At 48.8% G+C, this 23,401-nt stretch overlaps 1 protein-coding gene and 1 long non-coding RNA gene across 3 annotated transcripts in view; both read right to left on the bottom strand.

The window, feature by feature from the left end:
* LMOD1 (leiomodin 1) overlaps positions 1-15,424 on the bottom strand; it is a 43,996-nt gene extending 28,572 nt beyond the window's left edge. Inside the window, exon 1 of the mRNA XM_053209152.1 lies at positions 14,865-15,424. Coding sequence (XP_053065127.1) covers positions 14,865-15,125 — 261 coding nt within the window. The 5' untranslated portion in view covers positions 15,126-15,424. The remainder of the gene's footprint in view (positions 1-14,864) is intronic.
* Positions 15,425-16,872: 1,448 nt separating this feature from the next.
* On the bottom strand, positions 16,873-22,788 carry LOC128313120 (uncharacterized). Of its 2 annotated transcripts, none has more exons than XR_008293367.1 (3): positions 21,829-22,788; positions 18,909-19,043; positions 16,873-17,164 (listed from the first exon to the last, which is right to left on the bottom strand). It is a non-coding gene; the product is annotated as an uncharacterized LOC128313120 (long non-coding RNA). The 2 variants fall into 2 exon arrangements; XR_008293368.1 differs by having other exon boundaries at positions 18,909-22,099; positions 22,579-22,788.
* Positions 22,789-23,401: the final 613 nt, after the last annotated feature.

Raw genomic sequence — 23,401 nt, 5'->3', positions numbered from 1 at the left:
CCTTGTCAATTGGGGTTCCAGGAGAAAGATTCAGCCTTTAATGCTCTAAGGCACCCATTGTATGTAATGAGTTGATTTCTTTCCTGTATATCTAGGATGGGACCCGCTATGTAACATCTTTGGGGGAACTGAGGAAATAACCACCCCATTAATTTTCTGCAGGGCTTTACTCTCTTGCAGAGCCCTGGTTGAGAGAAAGCAGATTGTCAACAAGGACCTAATCCTCGCGCTGCTCCACCTCTGTTCCAACCTCACAGTTCTAGCTTCAGTAGGGCAAGTCTGTGTTTACATGGCCTTCGAACTGGTATATCAGACCCTCTGGGTCATCGTATCCACATATCCAAACACCGGACCTCCCAAAGCCGGGGCGGGGGGCGGGGGGGAGCTCTGTGAATCCCGAGATGTCTCTCCCTGCTGTATGTGTGGGATCCAAAGAGATACGTGCTTATAGCAAGCTCTCAAGAGAAGCCAATTACTTTTTCTAGATCTAGAGGCGAAGGGGCTGAACTTCTACAGACATTCTTTTTAAAAATTTTTTTTTATTGTTTATTTTTCAGAGAGAGACAGAGAGATGGAGAGGGCATGAGTGGAGGAGGGGCAGAGAGAGAGGGAGACACAGAATTGGAAGCAGGCTCCAGGCTCTGAGCTGTCAGCACAGAGCCCAACGTGGGGCTCAAACTCATGGACTGTGAGATAATGACCTGAGCTGAAGTTGGACACTTAACCAACTGAGCCACCCAGGCACCCCTTCTCCAGACATTCTAGGGAAGAATTCAAATAATGGGAGCTACAAGCTTCAGCTGGCTGTATATAGAACAAATTATTACTATTCTCTTTAGGGTATATCTGTGGCCCCTGAGATCATGGGTGAACTTGATTGGGTCAAGCTAAAAATGTCAGCCTATAATCTCAGATCCCTGGGGAGCTGGCAAAGAGAAGAACAAGAAAAGGAAGAAAAAAATGGACAAAGTTAAAAATGAGTCCTTGAGGCTCATTCTGTCCAGAACAAACTGAAAGGGAGCTATGGCAATGACCCATCCCAACAATTCAGATCCCAGAGTGTAAACTTTTGGACTGAGTTAATTGGTTGTTTACAGAAACTGGGGGAAAAGAATCACTGCCAAAATGCCTTTCATTTGAGGATTTGGACATAAAGCCATATTTTCTTTTTTTATTTAGTTATGATTATTAATTTTTAAGTAAGCTCTATGCCCAGTGTCAGGCTTGAATTCATGACCCTGAGACCCAGAGACATATACTCTACCAACTGAGCCAGCCAGTCACCCCCAAAATCATATTTTCAAATTGTTTCAGAAGAGTGTAGATGAATTCATAATTTCTGTAGATTCAATCAAGTATGACAAGAATGGTATTTGCAAACTATTTGTCCTTTGTTTCCTCAATGTTTGTTGAGCCAGGCACTGTGCTCACTGCTGGGGTATGGAAATGACTAAGAGTCAGGCCTTAAGAGTCAGGCCTAGAGGCACCTGGGTGGCTCAGTCGGTTGACCAACCAACTCTTGATTTCAGCTCAGGTCATGATCTCATGGCTCATGGTTCATGGCATTGAGGCCCAAGTTGGCTCTGTGCTGGAGGTGTGGAGCCTGCTTGGGATTCTCTCTCACCCTGTGTCTCTCTGCCCCTATCCTACTCGCACACGCTCTCTCTCTCTCGCTCTCTCTCTCAAGATAAATAAACTTTAAAATAAAAAAGGGTCAGGGCTTGCTCTTAAGAAATTGGGGAAAGCACAGAAACAGACAATGCCTAAACAATGTGTTAAGCGTGTACGGTATAGAAAGTGACAGAAGCTGCAGACAGATGGTGCTTTGTAAACGCAGAGGTAGAGCACACAACCCAGACTGGAGGGATTGGGGAAGTAGGAAGCTGTCACCTGAGCCGACGCTTGAAAGCGGAATCCAGATTAGCTAGGCCCAAGGTGGGACCAGCCTCCCAGATGGAGCTGATGGTATGTGCAAGGGCATGGAAGAAGCAAGATAAAGCATGGCACCATTGGAGAACCAATGGTCCAGTGTAACTGTAGCAAAGGGTAAAAGTCAAGGAGAAGAGTATTAGTAGCTACAGAGATAGGGAGGCATTGGGTTGCCAAGGGCCTTCTAAGCCATACTACGGAGTGTGAATTTGATCATGGAAGCTATGTTGAGCAACTGAAGGCTTTTACGCAGGGGAGTGTCAAGATCATGATTTCATTTTATAATAAGACACTGGCAGCTGTGGGAAGGATGGATTGCAATGGGGCGAGAAGAGAGACTGGGAGGTCACGGCATTCTTATAGCTGATAAGTGATACGGGTGACAGCAGAAGCGCAACAGAGAGGAGGGGTGGAGTCAAGAGAGGTCGAACAAGTAGAATCAATAGGATTCTGTCACCAAGGAGAGTTTGGAAACACTGAGAAGGGTTAGGGCAGGAGAACCCCCAGAGTTACGACCTAGGTGTACTTCTATTTACCCAAGTATAGAATACAGGAGGGAAAGCAGCCTTAGGGGTGGGGTGAGGTGACTATGATTAATTTATTTTTAGATGAGTTGAATCTGAGACATTTGAGGAGTCCAAGAGGCAAGTGAATGATCTAGAACTCAAAACAGAGATCTAGGCCACAGATCGAGATAGAGCATATGGGTGGTAGCTGAATCCGTGGGGTTGGATGAGGGGAGCCACGAAGATGCCATAGGGAGGGCACGGCCCTGAGAAACAATATGGAGGCATCAGAGGAAGAGCTGCTCTCAGAGGACACAAGGAACAGCTAGAGAGAGAGAAAGCCAGGTAGGTGAGTGTGGTGTCTTGGCACCAAGGGAAGTGAGTATTTTAAGAAGGAGAGAGTGGTCAGATATTACAAAGTAAACAAACAGGGTAAGGACTAAGAAAGTGTCCCTCGGGTAAGCAACAAAGAGGCCCTCGGAGACCTTACCAAGGCTGATGTCAGTGCAGGGGCGGGTGGTGTGAGAGTTAGTGTAGATACTATTTCCTACAGTTTGGCCACGAAGGAAAGGAGAGAAGGTGGGAACTGAAGAGAAAGAGCCAGTAGGAAGGAATGTTGAAGGGGAGGGGAGAGCCAGAGACAGAGAGAGAGACTCCGAGAAAACAGATGTTTAAGGGAGCAAGGGTCCCTGAGGAGACAGAAGAGAAAAGTGGGTGGGGGCACTGGCCTGGGACAGGAAGAGGGATAGCTTTTCCAAAGGATGGGAGAGAAGGGGGCAAGCTTGGATATATGAACGCTTATACATTTTCAAGTAGCAGAAGAGGAATCTGAAGGCATTCTCACTTGATGGCTTCAAGTTTCTCAGTGAAATATGATGCTAGGTCTGCATCATAGGGTGAGAGAGCTGGTGGGACAAGAAGAGTTTATAAAGATAAGGCTAACTTTTAGAGAAAAAGAGGTGCATGTAGAGGTTTTCTGCACAGCCTTGAGGGCCTGGCATAGGGTTTATTTTTTTTTTTTTTAATTTATTTTGAGAGAGAGAGAGAGGGAGAGAGAATCCCAAGCAGGCTCTGCACTGTCAGCACAGAACCCGATGCAGGGCTCAAACTCACAAACTGTGAGATCATGACCTGAGCAGAAGTCAGATGCTTAACTGACTGAGCCACTCAGGTGCCCCTGGCATAGGAGCACCAGTATGTATGGCTGTGTTGTTTTCTCCAGGTCTAATCAGCAGTGTGAGAATCAGAGTAGAGAAGCCAAATGGTCACGCTCATCCAGGCTGGGGGTGATAAAAGGTTAGAGGTGTAGGCATGAGAACTGAGCTGAATATGGAGAATGACCAAAGTAAGATATAAGCTAAACAGAAAACTAAGTAAAGCAGGAAGGGTCTGAAAATTGAGAAGTTGTCCACAGTGGGAGTCAGTGAGGCTAAGGATAGGAAGAGGCCATGAAGTGGGATCCAACTTTAAGCCACAGTCTTGGGGAAAGTCAGAGTCCTGGGGTGGAGGAATCTGACCTGGGTGTTAGTGAAGCGCAAATCGTAATAGTGTGGGTCAGGAGGACAGCAGGCAGGGCGTGGTCAAAGGCCTTGACAGCATTCTAGTTGCTCCCAAAGATGGACACCATTAGAAATGATGGTGGCCCCCACTTTATTAAATGCCTACTGTTTGCAAGTCGTTATGTCACGAGCTTCTCCAAACGTTTGTACTCTTCAAATTAGGTAGGATCACCACTATTTACAGGTGAAGAAATTAAAAGTCCGCTGTGCATTTTCTATGACCCAATGATTCCACTCCTAGGACATTCCAGATTCAAATGAAGTCAAAAATGTACTCCCCAAAATGTATTAAAATGTTCACAGCAGCATTGTTTGTAATAGCCCCAAATGGGAAAACAACCCAGATGTCCATTAATAGTGAAATAATAAATAGATTATGGCATATTCGTACAATGGACTACTCTATGGCAGTGAGAGTGGAAAAAAATGCTGCAGACAACATGGCTGAATGTCACCAACATAAAGCTGAGTGAAAGAAGTTGAATACAAAAGAACACCTACTACATGATTATATATATTATATATAATACAAACAATATATAAAATATCTGTGTATATATATAAATAATATGAATTATTTATATGTATATATATAATTTTTAAACAGGCAAGACTAACCTATGGAGTTGGAAGTCAGGGCAGGGGTTCCTGTGACAGGGAGGAAGAGGGTAGAGCTGGAGAGGAAGCAGAGGGTGGGTAGGGGTACTACAGTGATGGCACTGGTCTCCTTCTTGGTCACTTGGTGAGAACTCATGAAGCTCTACGTTTGTGTTTTAGATGGTTTTCTGTCTTTTTTTTTTTTAAGTTTATTTATTTTTGGAGAGAGAGAGAGAGAGAGACAGAGCATGAGTGGGGTAGGGGCAGAGAGAGAGGGAGACACAGAATCGGAAGCAGGCTCCGGGCTCTGAGCTGTCCGCACAGAGCCTGACACAGGGCTCGAACTCACGACAGCAAGATCGTGACCTGAGCCAAAGTTGGATGCTCAACCGACTGAGCCACCCAGGTGCTCCTAGATGGTTTTCTGTCTGTATTGTACTTATTTTCCTTTTTTATTTCTTTCTCTTTCTTTCTTTCTTTCCTTCTTTCTTTTTCTTTCTTCTTTCTTTCTTTCTTTCTTCTCTTTCTTTTTTTTTTTTAGTGTTTATTCATTTTTGAGAGAAAGAAAGAGAGAGAGAGAGAGTTGGGGAGGGGCAGAGAGAGACGCGGACAGAGGATCCAAAGTGGGCTCTGCACGGATAGCTGAGAGCCCGGTGTGGGGCTCGCACTCACAAACCATGAGATCATGACCTGAGCAGAAGTCAGATGCTTAACTGACTGAGCCACACAGGTGCCCCTGTGTATTTTATATTTCAATAAAAACAATGTAGGGAAAAAAATCCATTATTGTCAAGTACAAAATGAGACACAGACAAAGCATTAAAGAATACAAATAAAAGCAAGCTGACAAATGTTAAATGCTTGTCCGAGGCCACGCAGCTGAGAGTCAAGCCGGGAGTGAGCCCCAGGCCCCCTGGCTTGCCTCGCAAACCCAGGGCTTGTCCCATCACATCAGCTGTGTGCTAGGAAGGGACCTGTGTGCTCCCTCCTCCTAGGGTGGCCTTGGGGATGGAAGATCGATGCACTGGAGGTGAAAATCTACTGGATTTTCAAGCAGCTCTGGCAGCTGGCTGTTGTCTGTTGACTGTTCACACGCCAGATTTCATATCCGGAAGTGTTTTCGTGTTTTCTCTACCTCACCCAGGGAGCACGGAGCATTTTTCTTGTGACCTCAAGTTCAACCTCTGACCGCTGCCACAGCCTCCTAAGTGTCTCCCTGCTACAATCTAGCCAATGTACGGCTGCCAGGGTGGTCCTCCTGGAGGAGCACTTGCATGTGTCAACACATAACAGACCAACCTCCTCTCCCCCGACCCCGTCTATCAACCTGCCTGCATCTGGACCTGTCTCCACTACCTTCCCTCCAGATATAAGAGGTGACCACCTGCCACTAGGGCCAACCCCTCTACTCCAGTGCAATCCATCCTGTTTTGTCTCCTTTTCCAGGGCCATTGAAGCTTCCTTCTCTACTGAACGATCCCCATTAGTATATAAACATGCTATCATCTTCCACCTTTCTAAAAAAACCCCCCTTTGATTCCACATTTACTTCCAGCTGTCACCCTACTTTTGCTTCCCATTAGAACAAAACTTAGAAAAAAATCAAAGAGATACTTGTCTGTATTCTCTATCTCCAGCCCTTACTGACCATTCTCTCTCAAGTCCACTCATCACTGCAGTGAACCCAGTCTTGTCGAGGTCCCAATGGCTTCCATCTTTCCTGTTACCGTGGTCAGTTCTCTGTTCTCATCTTATTAAACCTCTTACCAAGAAAGGATACGGTGGATGCTCTCTCCTCCTGTAAGCCCCCTGTCCATTTGCTTTCTGGAAACCACTCTGAGTTTCCTCCCACCTCTCTGTCTCCTTCATTGGCTCCTTCTCCTCTTCCAATGCCTAAATGTTGGGGCAATGGAGGGCGTGGTCATTGGGTCCTCTGCTTTTCATTCACACTGCCTCCCTATGTGATCTCTTCCAGGCTCATGGTTTTAAGTATTGTCTATATACTGATGGCTCCCAAATGTAATCTCTAGCCCCACTGCCCCGCTCAGCTCCAGACTTGTACATGCCCAGTCAATCCAACGCTTCCTCTTTGACATCTACCAAAACTTAAGTTGTTCAGATCAGAATTCTTGATCTCCTCAAGCCACTCCTGTTGTTTCCTACTTCAGTAAATGGCACCAAATTTACCCAATAGCTCAGGCAGGACCGGGCCTCCCACTCTTCTCTTTTCCCCCAGTAAGTCAGCCAGCCCCGTCTGTGCTACCTTTGAGGTGTTTCCTAAATCTGACCACTTCTCCCCAAACCATCATTGGCCTCCTGCCTGAGCTACTGCAACACCCTTCTAGCTGGTCTCCCTTCTCCCCCAGTCTTGCCCTCATACTGTCTATTCATCACAAAGCTGGCAGAGTGATAGATCCTTTTAAAAACTTAGATCAGATCACATCTCTCCCCTGCTCAAAACCCTCCAATGACGTCTCATGGCACTTGGAAGAAAAATTCAAATTCCCTCTGCTGCGCTGTAAGGCCCTCCATTATCTGAACCGTGCTTACTTCTTGGGCCTTATCTCCTCCAACCTCCCCCGCCCGCCCCTTGCTCACCCTGCTCTAGTTATACTGGCCTGACTTTTCCTCTGACATACTAAACCTGCTTCCCTACCCAGACCTTTTTGTTTGCTCTTCCCTCTGCTTGGAAAGCTTTCTCCAGACCTTCCTAATGGCTGGCTCCTTCAGTCCATTCCAGGCCCTTCTTCTATGCCACCTCTTGGACAGTATCATCCCTGATTACCTTATAGGAGATTGTCATATACCCTTTCCTGAAAGTGCATTCTTCCTTACATGTATGTAACATATATGTTATATGTGATGTGTATATGTTATATGTCATGTATATACTTAGGTACATGTATTCTCTGTCTCACCCGTTAGAACAGAAGCTCCGTGAGGGCAAGGACCTCATCTGTCTTCTTTTCTACTCTATCCCAGCGCCTGGGAAGCACCTAATATAATAGAAACTTACTAAATAGTTGGAGAATTAATGGTCTAATGGAGTCCTCCTCCCTCCTTATAAGTCCTGACTAGAAAAAGAATGCAGAGAATGGAAATGGGTGGAGGGAACAGCAGTGAGGGAAGGAAGGGTGGAAACTCAAGTTTGGGGACCCTCACTACCAGGATTCCAACCCAGCACTCTGCTGCCTGCTTTGTATATATTACTTGCTTCAACCGCACAGCTATCCTACGACTAGGTGTTATTTCCATTTTAAAGATGGGGAAACTCCGGTAAAGTAATTTGTTCGGGTCACGTAGCCAGCAACCAGCAGGGCAGGATTTGAATCCAGGTCTAGCTGGCTTCTGACAACACTATTCTAAGCACCAGACTCAATACATTCTGTAGCCAGAGCTTCACTAGAAGTTCTGCCCCCAGGGCGGTCCACCTCTGGTGGGGGTGTGGGGTGGAAATGGTAATGCTGGCTCTGCTGGCCTGATCTGGAAGGAAGGGCTGAGGAAGTGACCCCCTGCGGAGCCCATGGGTCCTCCCTGAGGGAAGGCAGGTGAGAGTGTGGGGGTGTGTGCAGGCTCACGGCCTTGCTGTCATCAGCAGCGCCCCACCAACCCCGCTGGTCATTTCTGCAGCGGACCCCAGAGACAGGTGGAGCCAAATTTGTCCAAAGTGGCCTAGGCCTTTCTGAGCTCATGGAAGTTGCAGACAAGGAGAATTCACCAGTCCCGAACCCTCCCCCACTCCATCTCCCTTGATTCTGCATTGTTTCTAACCCAGCCACCCAGTGCGAGCCCTGGGGCCTGGGGCGTTAAATAAATTAGGCTCAAAGAAATAAAGGGAAGGGGGCCAGGCAGGAAGTAACTAAATAAGCCCACCTTCTTCCTTAAGCTTAAAAAAAAAAAAAAAAAAAAAAAAAAGGTTGATTTGGCATCTACACAAGTATAAAGTCTGAAGAATTTAGGGTGGGGAGAAGTCTCTCGTGCTGTGCCAGACAATTTCAGTACCTTAGCCAATTGAATCCGCACAGTAACCCTTCAAGATTGATGGCATTTTCCCACTTGTCAGTAGAGCAATGGGGCCTCCAGAAGCTATGTTAATGAGATGGTATTAATAATGCCACTGGGTCCAGAAGGTACTCTAAAGTTCATCCCCGTCTTCAGGTAACGCGCTCAGACGATGGGGGCAGAAGTGGAATCAGACCTGATCCTGTCTGGTTCCAGACACCCCTGGGCTTTCTATTCCCCACACTGCCCCCGGGGGCGAAGCGAGCCCTTTAGGGGAACTGATACTCAGAATCTAGACCCCTTCTTTCTTTGCTGCTTATGCCAAAGGAGGTCTAACAAACAAGAAAGTACAGCCCGATCTGGAAAGGCCTCTGTATTATTGCCCAGGATATTCTTGTTTATCCAACTTGGCAGGCATATGGATATCAGCTTCTCTTCCCCTGGCCCCCCCTCCCCATTCATTGTGCTTTGTTGCTATAACTGCCGTGTGTGTGTGTGTGTGTGTGTGTGTGTGTGTGTGTGTGTGGACTTTATGCATGTAGACTTTAGATCTCCAAGGACAGTGCCCTTGACCCCTCTGTGTTCTGCGGCTCTCCCAGTGCACTTCATTCAGGCGTTGTGCACCGTGGGCCCAGCTGTGCTATACTGACATTGTCTGATACGGATACTCCAGAGTCTCTTGGGGAGAAAGGCTGAGGGAGGGCAGCCAGGTTAGATGAAGACCTTGTCCTCACTCTGGGTGTCTGCTCAGATGTGCCTCCTCCTGCCTCACCATGGGGACCCTGAAGCCCCCAGCCTGCCAGATGCCAGCGGCAACCTCCCCTCGGTCAGTGGGACTCATACTCCTCCCCTGACCATCCACTGACTGCCTCTCCCCTGACCATCTCCCACTCACTATTGAGCTGTTTCATTTTTACATCTCTTCCTTGCTCCTATCTGTTCTGCCTCCCTCCTGCCACGCATCCCACCCACCTGAGCCCTTCTCCCCACCGTCCTCTGAGAAAAGGTGAGCACTGGGGGGCAGTGCTAAAGGTGGGAGCAGGCACTGGTGTTTCACTGCTTAAAATTCGTCAGATAGTCTCTGCGTACAGAAGCCAGTTTATAAAATATGAGTAAGAACAATTCAAACAACACTTTGTTGTTTGATCAACTACTTTTTCAAACTCTAGACGGAGGCCCCTTTCAAACTCCAGGGAGAGATTTTTTTAAACTTGTCCAACCCTCCCTGGGTGCCTGCTTTTGCCTCCCCAGGTCAACAGGCCCCCCTCACCTCTTCTGCCCTCTCCACCCCAGCCTCCAGGGCTATTTTGGGTGTGTACCAGTCGGGGTTAATCTCCTTAATCGTGGAGCCGTGCTGCCCAGTGCACTCCTGATAGGGCCCAGGCCTCTGCAAAGGGCAATCTGAGGGTTAGTGCCACCGGCCTTGGGCATCCCCATCCCTGTAGAGAAGCCATGGACACTGGGTCGTGAACTGGGACTGGTAGGGGAGGGGAACAGCGAGGCTGTGTGAGCCAGAGACCCAAGGGGGAGGTCAGGAGGCTCAGGCCCAGCAGCGACTGGCTAGTGGGGTGCTTCTGGTTAGCTTCTCAAGGGAGAACCTGAAAGAGCTTCCTTCACCCCGCACCCAAGTCAGCTGCCCCTGCTCCTGGCTGGGTGCAGGTGCTAATCCCCAGCCCCTGGTAACGCCAGGGAGAAGGACAGCGGAGACAGGCTGGAGATTTTCTTTCCCACTTGGGAAGGAAAGAGAACACATGAGTTGACCTGCTGGGATCAGGTTCCTGAAACCTGAGCCAAGCACACGGGTTTCACTGACCTGTTGGCTACACACCTGCCCAGGGGCTTTGTCTTCCACCTGGGCAGAAGGAGAGTCCCTGGAGGACTGGGGCAGAACACAGGGGCTGAGAGGTCTGCCCCTTTAAAGGGAAGGAGGGAAGCCAGGGGTCAGCTCTGCCAAGCCCCACCTCCTGCTCCGAACCTTCATTCAACAGACAGAGGTTGAGGGCCCACCTTGTGCCTGGCCCTGTGTTAGCGCTCGTCCTCCAGAATCACACAAGCTGGCGAGGAAGAGGTATAAGAAAACAGGATGGGGCCGGTACAGAGCGGTACTGGAGTGCTCAGATCAGACATGGTGCCTAAATTTGCCTGGCAGTCAGGGAAGGCTACCTGGAGGAAGTAGTACCTGAGACCCGAAGGGGTCACGGGGGTGGCCTGGGGAGAGGAGTATTCATGAAGGAGGGAGTAAACCAATCCAGGACAGCCCCCGAGTATTCCATCCCATGAGGGAGAAGCCATCTGAGGCCCCTTCCACAGTCTACACCCCTCCAGCACGATAGCCAGAGTATGAATCTTGGAGCTCCTCCCCCAGAGAAACCAGAGCTGAAGACCCAAACTGGGCCTGCCTTCCACTCTCAGCTTCACATCACCCAGCTTCAACAATTATCAACTGGTGGATGATCTCATTTCATCTATTCTCTGACACACTCCCCTTGCCCACATTATTTTAAAGCCAATTCCCTCATATCTTATCAGGTTTTCCCGTAAATATTTCAGTATCCATGTCTAAAAGGCAAGGGTTCTTTAAAAAGTGCATCCACAATACCATTATCCCACCTAAAAGGAGGTAACAAAAAATTCCTAATGCCATCCAATATCTGGGCAGGATTAACTTCCCTAATCCACACTTGGTTCTAACAGTTTGAATCCCGAATCCACACTTGGTGTTAATATTTATGTTCCTAGTCTTGGGGGCAGGGATGAACATTCTGCCAGACTAGACTAGGTGATAGCCCAGTGCTTCTACGACAACGTATGAATATGTGGTCGGTGCTCTGTAACACCTCTGTGGTGCTTCTGTATGTGTGTGTCTTGTGATCCTAATTAGATTATAAATTCTTCAGGACAGGGGCTGGCATGACTGCCTTTTTCTGTACCCTGGTGTGGCAGGGAGGAAGAAGCTTAGTCCTTAAAGCTGGGCAGGCTACTTGTTGCTTATGTGAACGCAGGGCGGTTATTCAACCTCTCTGAGCCTCAATTTTTCTGCTCTGTATAATGGGAATAAAAAGACCTATCTCCCAAGAAGTGGGAAGTTTAAATAAAAGAAAGGGTGAATATGCTTAGCATGTAGAAGTTTCTCAGTAAATGCTCATTTTGCTGTGCTTTCTTGAGTCAAGCGAAACAGGCTCACAGTTACTCTTTTGTTTTAACTAACTTCTAGTGCCTTACGGGGAGCAAAGGCCACTCTCAGTGAGAGCCACAGCCAGTCCAGCAGCCGGGAGCCCCACCTGGACCTGCCCTGTGTTTGTGATATCAAAGGCCCCCCAGTCTGAGCATCGAAGGTATGTTTGTTTATTGTCTACTCTGGCCACTAGTTAAACAGACACACTTGGCTTGCTCAGCCCTCCAGGAACTAAAGGAGGGAGGAGCTGGGCAGGGATAGAAATTAATGAATTAATAACTTCATAGCGCCATTTATTGAGCATTTATTACACGCCAAGCTCTGTGCTAAGTGCTTTACATTATTATCCTTTCCGTTTTCACAACAATCCTATGGGCTGGATATTTTGTAGCTGAGGGAAGTGAGACAGGTTCTGTCACTTGTAAGTTACTTAGTTATACAGACAGGAAGAGAGGCTGCTACTCAAACCAGGCTTTTCTGGCACTTAAATCCAAGTTCTTAATCACACACTCACTAGCTTCCTAATGGTGCCAAAGAAGCCACTTTTTTTTTTTTAATTTTTTTTATTTTTTATTTATTTTTTTAACGCGTATTTATTTTTTAGACATAGAGAGACAGAGCATGAACAGGGGAGGGGCAGAGAGAGAGGGAGACACAGAATCTGAAACAGGCTCCAGGCTCTGAGCTGTCAGCACAGAGCCCGACGCGGGGCTCGAACTCACGGACCGTGAGATCATGACCTGAGCCGAAGTCGGACGCTCAACCGACCAAGCCACCCAGGCGCCCCAAGAAGCCACTTTTTTAAAGCTTATTTACTTATTTTGAGAGGGACAGAGAGCACGAGTGGGGAGAGGGGCAGAGAGAGGGAGACAGGGAATCCCAAGCAGTCGCGTCAGCACAGAGCCTGACACGGGCCTCGATCTCACAAACCATGAGATTATGACCTGAGCTGAAATCAAGAGTTGGATGCTTAACCGACTGAGCCACCCGGGAGCCCCTAAAAGAAGCCACTTTTTCATCCAGATTTACAGGGATGACTTATGCCCATGGCTCGGGATGTACCCTGAACTCCAGCCAGCCACTCTGCCAACATATGCCCTTGGACTGGATGAGGAAGAGTGAGGACAGCCTATCCCTACAAGGGAAAAATGACCCTGAAGTCAGCTCATACCGTCTCACGTACACCTGTGTGAGTGTGTCTGCACACCACACACACGCACGCACGCCACCCTCTGTTTCCTGACTGGGGCTCTGCCTGCAGAAACAAGTGTGCCCCTGGCAGGGGTGAAGGAGGTAGGGCTAGGGAAGAGAAGCGTGCCATGGTTTCAGTTGGCTGAGGAAGAAGGCTTTTGAGAATGAAATTTCCCAGAGTATAAGAGTCCCTCGCACTCTCCATAGCCTAAGCGTCTTGCTTTGGGATTAAGAATGTTCTGCATTTGACTTCAGCCTCAGGAGTATCTTTCTGCATCCCAGAAGCCACTGGGCACAGAGCCTGGCGACTAGGAGCAGGGGGAGAGAAGGGTTGGGGGTCCACGTGGGGGATTTACAGAGGTGCCAAAGCCTGGGGTGCACTGCCTGGCTTTCCCTACATGTCCTGATAGGCGTCTTGATGTACCAGGCCCTCACGGGGAGTCCCCTCTATCCTTTCCTTGTTTTCCATAAGCATTCTAGTGTATGTTCATCATCAACCGAGTGGTATCCGAGGCTATCACCTTGCCCGCGGAGTAGTGAATTTCTGAGCCTTCTGACTCCCTCACTCCCAACTTCTTGGTGAAGGCTTAAACACGGGTCCGGGTGGTAGAGATAGAGGCAGAGGTCCAGCTCCCCTACCTCACTCTCCCTCATCCCTCCCACCCCCATCCCTTCACTCAAGGAGCCAGGGCTGTGCCCACAAACGTGCTCTGCGACTAGCGTCCGGCACAATCTCCTACCCAGCCAGACATGTTACAGAAGTTCCAGGAGATAATACTGCCTTTCTCGTTTCCTTTGCGAGAATGAACACGGCGTTTGAGGCTCTGGGCCTTGGTTTCCACAGACGCAAAACAGCGCACGAGAATTGAGATTGAACTTTTTCATGCGAGAATCCGCAAGTCACAGACAAGGTACCAGAGACGTGGCCAGTAGGTACCGAGTAGAAGAGAATGGGCGCAGAGACAGGACCGTTTCCCCACCAGACACTCTCTGCCGCGGCCGGGGGTTCTACAGAGCCACGCTCAGGTGGAGGCCAGTCTAGTTTGTCCCCAGAAAACTCACATATGAACACATGGTGAAAAAAGAACTCTCCACGCCAACCCAGGAAAAGAGGAAGCAGGTTTTGCTTAAGCCCGTCCTGGGTGTGGGCAGATGCTTCCCCTCTGTCCCCTCCTCATGGCAAAACCCTGCTGGGAAATATCCTTGTCCTCCCCCAAAGGGGCCTGGCTGGTTGTAACAGGGCTTACTACCAAAAGGAGGGGACCCCCCCCTCCTCCAAGATGCCCCTCTAGGAAGTGCAAACCCCAACTCCCCTGGGAGCGAAACGGAAGCCATCAGGTTAAGATGCATTTCCCACCTCACAGACCCCACCCCCACCCCTGTCTCCCATCGATGTGGGAGGCCCATCTGCCCCTGCCTCCTCAAATGGTCCATGTGCCACGAGTCGCCCAGAGGGCTTAAAAACCAGCAGTTCTGCAAGGAGGGCCTGACTTGCTTCCCTGGGGTGGCTGCCAAGAGACCGCGAGCATCAGTCTATCCTCTGCCCATCCTCACAACGGAGGAAATGAATGTGAAGGAAAAAAAAGTGCTCAGGGACAAAGAGGGTGTCATCTCGACAATGAACGCTTCAAGGACGTTCTCCAGCTCCCATTCTCCTAGTGGCCCTATCTGCTGTTGTGGGATGGTGAGTTCTGCTAACACGGCCAATTTGTGCTTTAAACCGTAACGAGGGGTAAGAGGTTCACGGCTGCCAGTTCAGCGGATGGTAATTGGTTCTGAAGCATCACATCTTTGGCCAACAAGACCTTCTGCTCTAAGGAGAGAAGCATCCGAGGCGCGAGTTAGGGTCTCCCGCCCCTCCCCTCCCCACCCTCCCCCCTTTCCTCTAGCATATGGTTCACTCACATCCACGGACATCTCCCTCTGAATAAGTTTCTTGGTCTCCTTTTCACAGAAGCTGAGCATGGCCTCCCGGTTGTACATGCCCGTGGACCGCTTCTCCGTCTGGTTTCTCTGCCGCAGCCCCACGGGGGTGCTTCCATCCGGGTCCGCCACGTCCAGCTCCTTCTCCAGCTCCTCCATCTCCTCGGGAGACAGGGTGGACAGCAGGCTGTCGATGTCGGGGTCTTCACTCACCTGCCGGCGATACTTGGCTACCTTAGACATCCTGGCAAGGTGCGCTGGGACTTTTGCAGGGGCTGCTGGAGTCCTGGTGGGCGACGAGGGGGAGGCGCGGAGCTGACCTAGATGGAGCAGAGGGGGCTGGAGAGCAGACTCCCAGCTGGTCGAGGACGCGGTGGCTCCTCCGCCCTGCCCTGCGGTGCCACAGGTGCCGAAGCGTTAACTGCAAGCTAGCTCCGAGCCCCGGGCTAGTGGACCCTGGCTGGTCTAACCAGCGGCCAATGAGACTTGACAACGGCCTGGCCCCGAAAGGGGAAGCCAATCCCCACACTGGGGGGGCGGGCCTGCCTCGCTGTCAGAGCTGTTTGAAACTTGAGGACATTCCAGGGAATCTTGGAGCTCTGTGTGACCAAATTTAGTACAGAGCATTTAGCCTTTTAAAGACAAGGGGGCCACGCAATGAGAAAAAGATACAAAAATGCAGAGCCTGGCAGAAGCTGATCAGAGCCACGGGAGGGCCAGAAAAGCAGGGATGGGGCCATGGGGGTTCAGGAACAGGCCAGCCCCAGGCACGTCCTGTTCAAGCACATATCTGACTTCTCCACCCGGGGTGGGTGTTGCCGTTGTTGGTACGTGGTCCACTGACTCCTTTCTACTGTATTTGGTAATGTGCTGGGGGACTTCCAGTAGTTTACAGCCCTAGGAAAGATACGTGATTCCAGATCATCTGAACTACCTGCCCACCCGTTCTCTCTGGGAAGGAGAACCCTAGTGCTGAGCATCAGAGGCCCCAGCCACTTCTTGAGAGACAGAGAGAGAGGGAGAGAGAATAAATCTTCACTGTGTACCCAAACTGAAAACTTGCAGGCTGTTTGGGGAAGACAGTGGGACCCGCGGAAGTCAGGAAACTCTTGAAGGACCGTCAATTTCCATGAAGTGCCATGGCTCTTAGCGAGAGGGTTCAGACCTCCCTCCCTTCTCATCTGCTTCCTCCGCTGCTGGGGCATCTGTAGACAGATCTCCTTTGGGAGCACCGGCAGGTTGCCACCCCACATATAAATCCAGAGCACGACCGAGTGTGTCTTCGGGGAAATATAATTCTGGGCTGTTGGGAGGGATACTATGGCAGCAAGTCTGGCATGTTTCATAAAAGGGCTTTCCACTGCTCATCCATCATGCTGCCTGCACAAGTCACAGAGACACTCAATCTCCTGCCCCCCTCCCTCCTGCCACAAAATCCCTTTTAGAAGCCCTGGTGTAACCCATCAGGGTAGATGCTTCGATCTTTCCTGGCATCTTTCCATCCTAAGCCAGAGAGAGACCGTCACCTGATCAGCATCTGCTGAGTCCAGGGATTGCCTGAGACACAAACTTGGCCCTGGCATTTAACGTCCACTAGTCCGGCTTTAGGTTAAGGCTGAGCAGGGGATGGCGCTGACTGGCGGGACTGGAGTGCAGAGGTGAGGCAGGGAGACCTGAGAGGAAGGGTGGAAGAAAGGCTTAGAGAATCCTGGGGGTTGTCATTTTTAGGAGGCAGTAGTCAGTCTGTCGGTGAGCCAGTAAGCATGTATTTATCGAGTGCTCACTGTGTGTCAGGCATGGTTCTAAGGGCAAGGCATGTAACTAAAGATAGAAAATCAGGGGTGCCTGGCTGGCTCAGTGGGTGGAGCATCTGACTCTTGGTCTCAGGGTTGTGAGTTCAAGGCCCATGTTGGGTGTGGAGCCTAACTTAAAAAAAAGAAGAAGAAGAAGAAGAAGAAGAAGAAGAAGAAGAAGAAGAAGAAGAAAGAAGAAGAAAGAAAATAAAAAAGAAACTCAGTGTGGGCCCTGCCTTCTTATAGCTTACTTTCTATCAGTGAAGAGAATTAATAAGGAAATAATTTCAAGTAATTCATTAAACAATTAAAAGCCTATAAAATGCCTCAAAAGAGAAGTACAGGGGCCATGAGGAAATGCCACAGGGGAGGCCGCAGAGCAGGATGGCTTCATCGATCAAGCTTGGGCTCTCCCGGCCAAAGGACCATGCATGTTAGGTCCTGGAGTTGCTACTTACTGGTCAAGTGACTGAGGGTCAGCTTCATCATCTGTAAAATAAGGACAACATTGTAAGACTGTTGCGAACATCGGATCCAAACATACACATAGAACAGGTGCTATATTGATATATAGTAAATGCATAGTAATCATGAGCAGTTATTACAACTGTTACATAGTCATTTACAATTATTTATTTACTTGCTTCCTGGGTTCTTTTCTCCCCATCCCACCTCTTCTCTTATCTTTTTCTTTCTTTCCTCAGCAGTAACCACTCTCAGAGTGCGTGCGTGTGTGCACACACACACACCCCTTCTCATCTGGTCCCCATTCATTCATTCATTCATTCAAGCATTATTCAGATACTGCTATGTATAGATAGCATGTCAGGCACTACAGGGTAAGAGATACAAAAATAATTACAACATGGTTATTCTCTTTAAAATGTATGATTTATAGGGCAAAAACCAATTATACTGTAAGGCAAAGTGAAGCAAGACAGGTGGAAGCAATTGTTAAGAGCCCAACAGAAGCTGCAGCAATTTAGCAGGGAGGAGTCAGGGGGGCATCCCAGAGGGCATAACAAAGGACTTGAGCTAGCCTGAGGTGGGCTTTCCATACTTCCTGCACCTGCCAGCGAGTCCCTAGCCCAACCCACCCCTACTCCTGTCTCGCCTTGGGTCACTCAGTCTTCACTCTCACTCTTGCCCAGCAGGGGCTTTCTGGAAGAGGCATCGTCTTCTGGGATCCCTGGCTCTGGAGCCACCTTGGCCAACCTCTAGTCTCCCAGGCCCCAGTCCACTAAAAGCAGCTCTCTTTCCAGCCCCCAACGATTCCTCTTTCTTAGGCTTTTGGCCAATAATGTTCACTTCTCCCAAAGAGCAGCCAGGGCCTGAATCAAAAACCACCTTCAGCCCCAGGGGTAGCCTTTGTACCATCTGGTTTCGGTGACCTTCCCTCTGGGTCCAGTGGTCTCTGCTTGAGGAACACACTCAAAAAATAGATCCACAGCTTCCAAAATTTAAGTCAGGACTCCTGGCCTCCTAATCAAAGTTTCTGCACATAAACCCCTGCACCTTCTCTGCCTCGGGTCCCACAATTCCAAACAGCTGGCTCTTCTGATATGATCCAGTCTGAGATTTTTTGCTCCCTAGAGTCCCAGGGACTGTGGGCTCACAGACTCTGAAAAGCTTCCCTTGAAAAGTATCACAGAGGGATCTGGAAGACTTGGGAACCCAGAGCCCAGGAGTCCAGTCTCCTCCAGCGCCTGCAGTGAAGGACCACTGCCCACTTACTCTGTAGGGGGCAAGAATTATCCAAGCTCAGAATCCACTTCCACCTGAAACAAACACACCTTGAGTGTCATGGGATTCTGACACAGCCTACTCCCCAGAGAAACATTTGCTGTTATGCTGGAACCAGGGGGAGAGAAAGGAAGAAAGAGAGACCTCAAGCTCTAGCCAAATATGTGGTGGTGGTGGGAATAGGGAACCAGAACCAATTTAACTAATGCTTAGGGTGGTTCTTTAACTAGACTGGATGACCCCACTAAAGTCACATTTTCAGGAACATACAGTGACAGGCAGTATAGTATAGCAGATAAGACCACAGGCTCTGGAGTCAAATGACCTGGGCTCAGATCTAAGATGTGTGACCTTGAGTAGGTTTTTAACCTCTCTCAGCCTTAGATGGAAAATGAGGACATTAAAAGTACCCACCTAAAGAAAAAAAAGTAGCTACTGCAGAGGGTTATGGAATTATTAAATAGATTAAATAAGATAACGCATGGGGCACCTGGGTGGCTCAGTTGGTTGGGCATCTGACTTCGGCTCAGGTCATGATCTCACTGCTCGTAGGTTTGAACCCTACGTTGGACTCTGTGCTGACAGCCTGGAGCCTGCTTCGGATTCTGTCTCCATCTCTCTCTCTCTCAAATATAAAATAAAAAAAAAATTTTTTTTAGAAGATAATGTACTCTAAGGGCATAACATAGCATCAGACACATTGTCCGCACTCAATATATTGTGAGTCAATATATAATCACATTGGTTCTCTTCTCTGGTGGGGGGAAGCTGGAAGTTTCTCTAAAGCAGCAGATTTTGTCTCTAGAAGCAGGCCACTGGCCTGTCCCGGCACTCCTGAGGTGAGTGGTAGTGGGTAGAGGGGAGCTCTGAGACCGCACAGGCCAGACTAATGTCTTCCTGGAAGGAGAGCAAGGGGGAGCAAAAGGGGCAGAAAGGGAAAAAGACTGCCTCCCCCACCCTCACCCTGACTAAAACCTCTCTGCCCACCAAAGAGGAGCCAGTCACAGACAGCAACCCCAAACCCGAGAGTCAGCTGTGGTGCAAGCCTCACTTGTCCATGCCGATTTGAGTTTCCCAGTGACTGGATCGGGCAGGGCTAGGGGGTTTGGAGACATGGGCTGTCTCCCCTGGGCAGACCAAACTCTTTAGGACTCCCACAGCCTCTGGCTCAGTGGAGCTCGACCTATGTAGGTCCAGGAACCTTGAAGGTACTGAGTGGCCGGGACGGGAAGAGTCTGAAAATGTCCATCCCCCTTCCTCCATAAGTTGGGTCTGTGTGGAAACAAGCATTCTTGGTTCCTTTACTCATTTGTGGTTTATTCTCTTGTGCACTCCCCACAGAAGCTATTTCAGGCCTGCTGCTTACCCTATGACCTCATTGTATCCTTCTAGAATGAACTCCTTTAGCTATATTAATAAAGGAGATAAAACTTAAACATTTTTTTCAATGTTTATTGATTTCTGAGAAAGAGAGAGAGAGAGAGAGACAGAGCGTGAGTGGGAGAGGGGCAGAGAAAAAGGAAGGCACAGAATCTGAAGTAGGCCCCAGGCTCTGAGGTGTCAGCACAGAGCCCGTCGCAGGGCCTGAACTCACGAACCTCGAGATCCTGACCTGAGCCAAAGTCAGACACTCAACCAATTGACCACCCAGGTGCCCCAGGAGATAAAACTTTAATAAGTCTTTTTTTTTTTTTTTTCACTCTGGAAGGGAAACAAATCTGGTCCAAGGAGGGAAGGGAGACATCTCTGCCTTTACTTTCCCATAATTAAATCTGCTCCAGAGAAAGTCCTGTCTCTAACTTTCTAAGGACATTGGCTTCTACAAACATGAAAAGAGAATCTGGAAGAATTTAGTTCTTTTTTTAAAAAAAATTTTAATGTTTATTAATTTTTGAGAGAGAGAGAGAGAGAGAGAGAGCGAGCGTAAGTGGGGAAGGGGCCTCAGAGAGAGAAGACACAGAATCTGAAGCAAACTGCAGGCTCTGAGCTGTCAGCACAGAGGCCGATGTGGGGCTCAAATCCACGAGCAGTGAGATCATGACCTGAGCCAAAGTCGGACGCTTAACCGACTGAGCCACCCTGGCATCCTGAAAGAATTTAGTTCTTAATACTTGGATGTGGAGACACATGAGAGTTTCTATATAGATAACCATCTCCTGACACAGCTTACTTCTCCAGTCTTGCTTCTCAAGTCATTGTCCACATCTACTACCCTAGAACTTTATCATTTGATATAGCTTTGCTCTTGCTGCTTTAGTCTTTTTTTTAATGTTTATTTTTGAGAGAGAGAGAGAGAGAGAGAGAGAAAAGCATGAGCAGGGGAGGAGGGTAGAGAGAGATACAGAGGATCTGAAGCAGGCTCTTTGCTGACAGCAGAGAGCCCAATGCAGAGCTTGAACTCACGAACCATGAGATCATGACCTGAGCCAAGGTTGGCCGTTTAACCGACTGAACCACCCAGGTGCCCCCTGCCTTAGTCTCTCTACTCCTCCATGGGACCAGCAACCCATCCAGTGACACCACCATGTTCCTTCCTGCCCACACCTTTGTTGCTGTCATTCCCTCTGCCTGGCTTTCTCCTCTCCACTGATCAAGATCTGACCATACTTCAGGCTGTAGCTTACGTGCCAGATTGTCAAGCACATTTTGTGATCACCTTCAGGCCTCCAGGGCTCCCTCTCTCCTCTCACTTCCTCTAGCACTTACCATATTCTATGTCACACATTTTGGCATTTTATCATTTTGACCCAGCTATTTCTCAAGAGTGTGTTCTTTCTTCCCACGTACATTTTGAGGACCCTGAGAGTAGCAACCATATCAATATTTTATGTACTCGCTCTACCCTAATCCTAACACTAAGGACAATCCTGAGCACCGAGTAAGGGTCTTATAGTTGACTGGGGTTATCATCCCTCTAGTTTCTCTCTTGGTTCAGCATTGCCTATGCACCCTTGATATCTATTCAATGCTCATCTTTCCCCAATCTTAGCTCTCTCAGTGACCCCTCCCCCCAAGAATGGTCTGATTGTACAAGAGTGGAAGATGAATAAAAGCGAATTGTGGGAGGTGGCAGGGGTGGGTAATTACCTCAGAGCCGTGTCACTGCCAGACGTGGCTACTTGATAGGGCTCACCTATCCAGGTGGCTCCCTGAGGCACGAGGGATGATCTCCCTTTCTTCACCTTGTTCCTCACCTTGGTCTCCCCTTCCTTGCCCCTTGTGGGGAAATCTCACGGCAAAACAGGCCCCTGAGTCACAGTTCTTTTAGTTCATACACGGAGCTGTTTTCCCCAAAGCAATACCCAGAGGACCTGGATCACAGGGGTTTCAGCAGCAGTCTCTGGCGGGGCCCAGAGCACTGTCACCAATACACCCTGCTGTGTTGGATCACCAGCTCAAACGCCCCTCACCTTTATTGTGACTTTGCTCTCAAGGACCCCCATTCCTTTCTTCTATCATTCCTCAATGTCTTTGGCCATCCTTTCAGTGAGGGCCACGGCAGGTCTTCAGACTTCTTTCGGACTCACTAGGAGGAGATTAGGATACCTAGTTCTCTTCCAGGACGTTTCTTCACTCAGATGGAAATGGGTATTTTTGAGGGAGGGGTGACATCTTCCCCCTCTAGCCAAGGCTAAGTCCAAGGCCTTGCCCAGCCAAAACTGTCCTCTTACACCCTGTTATCTGTTGAAGTGAAAAGAAAGAAAAGAGTGAGAAGTCTGACAACACACGCTGTCCATCCGAGCGGTGCCTCCCAGAACAGTAAGGGACTTTCGGGTAGGGACTGTTGGAATGAAGTGAGCTGGGTAACCACAGCCTCAAGTCTGGCCCTCGGCCTGTAAACTCACATACTCAGTATCATCACCATTCCTGCTGATTGATTTGATTCAAAAGAACCCAGCTCACAAGAGGCAGATGCATAAACCAATATAACTATCAAGTGGACGAGAACAGTTGTGAGCACAGGCCAGGGGATTCTCTCTTAAAGGAAAATCTATTCAGAAACCAAATAACACTCAGAAGACTGCATAAGGAATATGTAATAAGAACAAAGGGAGGTAACTAGAACTAAGGAATATTTCACTTGGGTCTTGGTGAGATCAGGGAAAAAAAAATCTTTGCCCCATGAGAATGCACATCTTTAGTTACTGAAATATTCATACCCATCAGGTCTGAGGTACTGACTAAACGTTAAATTCTTGCTCTCTGTCTTCCTCTTGTTGTCCATCTCCTACATTCTCTCTTCAGCGTGCACAATTAGATTTAAAGGTTCTTAATTACAGTCACACATTCCAAAAAAAGTCGGGAATGGAGAAGAGCTCCTTTAACAGACATCCTATGACTGAGGTTTTGTTAACTGTAAGCTAAAAGAGGTCGATGGGTCCCCATGCTTTTGGGCTCCTCTTTTCTGGGCTAAACACCCCTCATCTTCTGGTGATCTTTTGGAAGGTGGCCCGGAAGAGGCTCTGTTGTCGTTATCCCTTCAAATCGAGGGCCCCAAATCGGTCGGGGAGTTCACAATGGCCCAGATAAGTTCATTTCAAAAACATTTATCGAACATCTATCACATTCCAAGCACTGTGACTATAAGGGACTGTGACACTCTCTGCCCGAATCCTGCTCCTGCTACGTGTAGTTTGTAAAAGCTTCACACACCATGGCGAATTAGCCAGCATTGATTCCCAAGTTGGCAACCAAAGTACAAAAAAAAAAAAAAAAAAGGAAAAAAGAAACATATTTTTAGGAAGTTTGGTGAACCCTAAAGGAATAATGCCAGGTCAACTCAGTCCTCGGAACCTTCAGTGACCAGGTAACTCGAACTCCTCGCCACCGGGTTGCTGCCAGTCTACGTAACCAAGACTAGCAGCTTTCGGGTACCCGGGCAGGGCCAGCTCTGCCGCGTCGCGCCGCTGCCCCGCCCTCACGCTGCCCCTGAAGTCCAGGCTCCCATTGGTTGCGGGAGGAAAGGTGAACCAATCCACATAG

Source organism: Acinonyx jubatus, chromosome E4 (genome assembly GCF_027475565.1).
Source record: "Acinonyx jubatus isolate Ajub_Pintada_27869175 chromosome E4, VMU_Ajub_asm_v1.0, whole genome shotgun sequence".
NCBI lineage: Eukaryota > Metazoa > Chordata > Mammalia > Carnivora > Felidae > Acinonyx > Acinonyx jubatus.
Note: the sequence above shows the minus strand (reverse complement) of the source record. Positions and strands in the feature narration are given on the sequence as shown.